Raw genomic sequence first — 5,775 nt, forward strand, 5'->3', positions numbered from 1 at the left:
CACATACACCATAGAGCTCTGCTTTGCCGTAGCAGCTGCTGCCTCTGCCTCTGCCTCTCCCGCCTCAGCCTCTTTGCCCGGCATACACACGCATTCAGATTTGCGCGCTGTTTCAATCCTTGATGACGTGTTCCCGGAGACAGCCAATAGCCAACGGGCTCTGGTCAGGACAATGGGAGGTATCGGGCCAATGAGCGAGCCCCGTGAGTTGGCGGTAGCCAATAGGAGCCGCGCTGGCTGGAGAGTAATGTTACAGAGCGGAGAGAGTGAGGAGGCTGCGTCTGGCTCCCGCTCTCACAGCCATTGCAGTACATTGAGCTCCATAGAGACAGCGCCGGGGCAAGTGCGAGCCGGACGGGCACTGGGCGACTCTGTGCCTCGCGGAGGGTGAGTGTGGGGCCACGCCGCGGCGGGGAGAGCGCCTCCGGCAGCTCCGCAGCCCGCGCGGCGGCCGGAACCCCGCGGCCGGGAGCCGGCGGGTCAGGATCCACACAAAGGCAAATGAGGGGGGACCGTGGGGGGACCTGCGCGCGGAGCGCGGCTGCTCCCGGGCGCCGGAGCCCTGCCCCGTGTCGGAGCCGCGGCCCCGGGCTGCCCGAGGCGTCGCGAGCCGCCGGCCCCGCGAGTTGCCACCCCCGGCGGCGTCCTCGCTGACTGGCGCAAAAAAAAAAAAATTTTTTTTAATGATACAATTTTGAACGTGTTTTGGGCCCCCGGGCCGAGCGTGCGGACGGCCGGCGTGCGCGGCGGGCGGCGGCGGCGCTTCCACGGTGCCTCGGCCGCCGCAGAGAGCCGGGCGGCGGGCACGGGCGGGCGGCGCTGCGGGCGGCGGGGCCGGGGGCGGCGGGGCCTGTGCCGGGCGGGGGGAGCGGCGCCGCTGCGCTCGCTGGAACATGGCTGACTCGGCCGGCGCTGCTGGCTGGAGAGAAAACAAGGCGGCGGGCGGGGGAGCTGGGCGCAGCAGTTCCGAGGCAACTTTTTTTTTCCTCCCTGGCCCAGCCCCGCGTCCTCCGTGCGGGGGCGGCGGGGAGCCGGGGCCGCGGCGGCGGGCGGGGGGCGCCTGCGGGCGGGGGAGGTCCGGCCCGCGCCCCCGCCCCTCCCCCGTCGTCATGGCCGAGCGTGCGTCCCGCTCACACTCACACCCGCTCGCGCTCTTCTCCCTCACACGCGCACACGCACACACACACACACACACACACACACACACACACGGGAAGGAGCCATATTCTCGCTCGCGCTCGCCCTCGCGGCGGCGGCGGCGCAGGCGGAGAAGACGCGCAGCGGCCATTCCGTGCGCGCCGGGCCCGGCGGCCGCGGGCGGGCGGAGCCAGCCCCCATTTCGAGCGGGGCTGCTCCCTCCGCCGAGCCCGACAAAATGGGGGCGGCCGCGGGGCCTGCGCCGCCGGCGGAGGGCGGGCGAGCGGCGGGCGCACGTGGCGGGCGGGGCGCGGGCCTCCGCGGCCGCCCCCGGCTCCCCGCCGCCCCCGACGCTGCGGGCTGAGGGGTGTCGCGGCGGGAAGACGCGGGCCGCGTGCCGGCGGCGCCCCAACTTTTGTGACAAATCAAGGAGAAAGGAAAAGAAAAGAAAGAGTGCCCTGGCGGGGGGGGGGGGGGGCGTCCCAGCAGGAGTGGCTTTTGTCCCTCACCCTTGTTTACTCGCAGAAACTTCGAGCGGGACGGGACGAGCCGTCAGAACCGAAACAGCTCGGTCCGGGAGGGGCCGCGGGGCTGGGGCCGCGCTGAGGAGCCCGCCGCCGCCGCCGCCGCCGCGCCCCGCAAACTTGATGCAAAGGAGCTTTTAAAAGTTCTGGTCGGGGAAAACTTTCAGATACTTGGCAGGCGGCGGAGCCCACGATCTGGAAGGGTTTGCTCACCCCCCCCTTTTTTTTTCTTGAAGTAGCATGGATTGGCAGCAGTTTACTTGGCCATCTTTGATTTTGTTGACTAAAATGGTTTTTACATTTAGAAAGATTTTAGGTGCTCATTAGAAACAGCGAATACTATATAGTTCTGCATATTTTTGGAGGTAATGTTGGAAGACTTTTTTTTTTTTTGGCTTGGCATAACTTCTAGGAATTGGCTGTGCCATTTTCTTGTTTGATATTAAGGGATATAAATGTCACTTACATGTTAAATAAAACCCGTATTTTATGTAGTTGACTCCCCCAAGAAGCTGAAGTGCTCTTAAATGCCACAATTTAGTTACTAACATCAAGTACTTAACTCTCCTTATTTTCTTTTTAGAAAAGTAATCAAACATGGGCAAAGGAGATCCTAAGAAGCCAAGAGGCAAAATGTCATCATATGCATTCTTTGTGCAAACTTGCCGCGAGGAGCACAAGAAGAAGCACCCGGATGCTTCGGTCAACTTTTCAGAATTTTCCAAGAAGTGTTCAGAGAGGTGGAAGGTAAGAACTTTCAGCATGTGTTGTGTGTGTGTTTAAGAGAATTGTGAGGTTTTTTAAAAGGCCCACGTGCCACTTACATAATTTTTTTGTGATGAAACTAAACATATGGGAAACTTAATTCAGTTTAATATTTGAGGGTAAAGTATTGTATTTTCAACATCAACTTGTGTTCACAATTATTCTTTTACAGACCATGTCTGCTAAAGAGAAAGGAAAATTTGAAGACATGGCAAAGGCTGACAAGGCCCGTTATGAAAGAGAAATGAAAACTTATATCCCCCCTAAAGGGGAAACAAAAAAGAAATTCAAGGACCCCAATGCACCTAAGAGGCCTCCGTAAGTATCTGTTCATTTTTGTTCTCGAGGTTTTTAGCAAGTCTTCTTGTGGGTTTGAGACGTACAATTCCAGTTTCTAGTGAATAGTGGCTCACATTAGTATGTTTAGGTATTGTGGATGAAATTCCTGGTAGCATTATTACCTTTTTTTTTCTTAATATCAACTTGAGGTACTTAGATTTAACATTTGTAGAATGTTCTCCCAGAGCTTTAACAATATGTTGAAATAAGCTTTGGTTATGAAGGCTTTTTTTTTTTTTTTAAATATAATACCAGTGCATGGTAGGAATTAGCTTTTCTATTATATTAGTACAATATTCACTTGATGATAAACTTACTATTCTGAAATTAAATTTCTTTTAGGTCGGCCTTTTTCTTGTTTTGTTCTGAGTATCGCCCCAAAATCAAAGGAGAACATCCTGGCCTATCCATTGGTGATGTTGCAAAGAAACTGGGAGAGATGTGGAATAACACTGCTGCAGATGACAAGCAGCCTTATGAAAAGAAGGCTGCTAAGCTGAAGGAAAAATACGAAAAGGTAAGGCTGGGTTTGCTCAGTAAAGACTGGAGGAACAGTGTGATTCTTAGGAAACTTTTAATCTGTGTGCCAGTCATTACAGTCTTAAGTTCTTTCCCATCTTTCAAGGAATAAAGAAGATTGAATACAATGTTTGGTTCAAAATAATTTGAGTAAGTTTGGTAGAGGATTCTGTACATTAAGGCTGGTTTGGGTATCCTAAGACTCATTTTCAAAATTTTTGGTAATAGCTTTGAGTCAGATGATTATTATTTTGAAGATTGGAGAAAATAAACTTGCCCTGAAAAATTTTGTTGATCTGGGTGGCCAAATCTGTGTGATGAAGAATAGGCCATAACACCCTAGACCAAGTGAAAATACTGAATTTTACATTAGTCACTCAGAAAAAAAATTCTGGGTGTTAATTACATACTTACTGGAAAAACTATCTTTATATACAAAATTTCCTGCTCTGAATCAGGGTCTGATAATAACCTGTAGAATGCTTTTTTTGCATTCAGAAGGTGGCAGTGTCTACCCTTTAATCAAAGTCTCTGCATTCTAGTTCAATAAACTAAAGTTGAGATGTACATAATTGCAGTTCAGTGAGGCATAACATTGCAAATATTATTATACTATCCCATCCTGTAAGTTGTGGATTGTTAATTATAATGTTCTTAAACTAATTAAATATACATTACTCAAAGTTCTGAATATTGTTTGAATTGGATCTGCAGGTAATATATTTTAGTTAACTGAGATTGTGATTTTTCATAAGATGGCTGTTTTATTTCTTCCATTAGCTGTTTTTTTCTTTCCTTCATTGTCTGTCCTTTATTTTGCAAGGATATTGCTGCCTACCGAGCTAAAGGCAAGCCTGATGCAGCCAAAAAGGGAGTTGTCAAAGCTGAAAAAAGCAAGAAAAAGAAGGAAGAGGAGGAAGATGAAGAAGAGGATGAGGATGAGGAAGAAGAGGAAGATGAAGAAGATGAAGACGAAGAGGAAGATGATGATGATGAATAAGTTGGTTCTAGCGCAGTTTTTTTTCTTGTCTATAAAGCATTTAACCCCCCTGTACACAACTCACTCCTTTTAAAGAAAAAAATTGAAATGTAAGGCTGTGTAAGATTTGTTTTTAAACTGTACAGTGTCTTTTTTTGTATAGTTAACACACTACCGAATGTGTCTTTAGATAGCCCTGTCCTGGTGGTATTTTCAATAGCCACTAACCTTGCCTGGTACAGTAAGGGGGTTGTAAATTGGCATGGAAATTTAAAGCAGGTTCTTGTTGGTGCACAGCACAAATTAGTTATATATGGGGATGGTAGTTATTTTTTTTTTTTCATCTTCAGTTGTCTGATGCAGCTTATACGAAATAATTGTTCTGTTAAACTGAAATACCACTCTGTAATTGCAAAAAAAGAGTTGCAGCTGTTTTGTTGACATTCTGAATGCTTCTAAGTAAATACAATTTTTTTTATTAGTATTGTTGTCCTTTTCATAGATCTGAAAATTTTTCTTGAGGGGAAGCTAGTCTTAATTGCTTTTGTCCACTTTGAATCACATGAGTTATTATAGTGTTTAATCTTTTCATATAGTTAGCTGATAAAAGCTTTTGTCTACACACCCTGCTTATTCATGATATGGGTAAATGTTCAATTGAGACATTTTTTCCTCCATTACAAGCTCTAAAATCTTGATTGGTTAATAGCAAATTTCACATAGCCCAGTTACATTTCCAAAGTAAGGTGTAACCAGTCTACTTGCAGCATGGGATTGTTAGAATCAAACATTGAAAGTCTGTCCTTGAAGGACTTAATAGAAAAGTATGTTCTAGTCTTTACATGAGGACTCTACATTCTTTAACTCCCATTACCATGTAATGGCAGTTAGATTTGCAAATAATCCCACATTAAAAAAGACCTGAGAATGTATCTCCAAAAGCGTGAGCTTAAAAGTACAAGACTGCCATATTTAATTTTTTGTTGAGGTTAGTTCCAGCAAAGGCACTAGAAAAAAAGTACTGGCTGTAAATATCTACTTATCTAAATATGGATCAGTTAGGAAACTTGATAATCCATCAAAGATATTTTTAATTAGGCCAATTTTTAAAGTGCAACATTTTAGGATCTTATTTCCCTACATTATGGTTTGCCCCTTTATAAGTCAGACATGGAGACATTTAAACTTTGTATAATTTATTCAATTTAGTTGGGTTTGATTTTTTTCTTAAAAAACCCAAATTCATCATTAGAGTCCTAAGTTTATCTGCTTAGCACTTTAGGGAACAATTTGGCAATTCTGTGGTTTTTGAGATTATTGTTCTCTTAAAGTGCCAGTGTTTTAAAATAGCGTTCTTGTAATTTTACACGCTTTTGTGATGGAGTGCTGTTTTGTTATATAATTTTGACTTGGATTCTTTCCATTTGCATTTGTTTATGTAATTTCAGGAAGAATATTGAACATCTGAGTCCTGGATGATACTAATAAACTAATAATTGCAGAGGTTTTAAA

The 5,775-nt window shown here is 46.2% G+C and overlaps 1 protein-coding gene across 2 annotated transcripts; it reads left to right on the forward strand.

The window, feature by feature from the left end:
* The first annotated feature begins 228 nt into the window (after positions 1 to 228).
* On the forward strand, positions 229 to 5,775 carry HMGB1 (high mobility group box 1). 2 transcript variants are annotated; one of them, XM_007522399.3, is made up of 5 exons: positions 229 to 387; positions 2,245 to 2,408; positions 2,599 to 2,744; positions 3,108 to 3,282; positions 4,108 to 5,775. In XM_007522399.3, the coding sequence occupies exons 2-5, from the start codon at positions 2,259 to 2,261 to the stop codon at positions 4,282 to 4,284; spliced, it is 648 nt and encodes a 215-aa protein (XP_007522461.1). In that variant the 5' UTR covers positions 229 to 387; positions 2,245 to 2,258; the 3' UTR covers positions 4,285 to 5,775. The 2 variants fall into 2 exon arrangements, with proteins under 2 accessions (XP_007522461.1, XP_060047653.1); XM_060191670.1 differs by lacking the exon at positions 229 to 387 and adding an exon at positions 1,871 to 2,026.

Source organism: Erinaceus europaeus, chromosome 5 (genome assembly GCF_950295315.1).
Source record: "Erinaceus europaeus chromosome 5, mEriEur2.1, whole genome shotgun sequence".
NCBI classification, from domain to species: Eukaryota; Metazoa; Chordata; class Mammalia; order Eulipotyphla; family Erinaceidae; genus Erinaceus; species Erinaceus europaeus.

Coding starts and splice junctions, on each gene's coding strand:
- HMGB1 (XM_007522399.3), top strand. CDS start 2,259: ATGGGCAAAGGAGATCCTAAGAAGCCAAGAGGCAAAATGTCATCATAT. Junction 2,409..2,598: donor AGTGTTCAGAGAGGTGGAAG/GTAAGAACTTTC, acceptor ATTCTTTTACAG/ACCATGTCTGCTAAAGAGAA. Junction 2,745..3,107: donor AATGCACCTAAGAGGCCTCC/GTAAGTATCTGT, acceptor AATTTCTTTTAG/GTCGGCCTTTTTCTTGTTTT.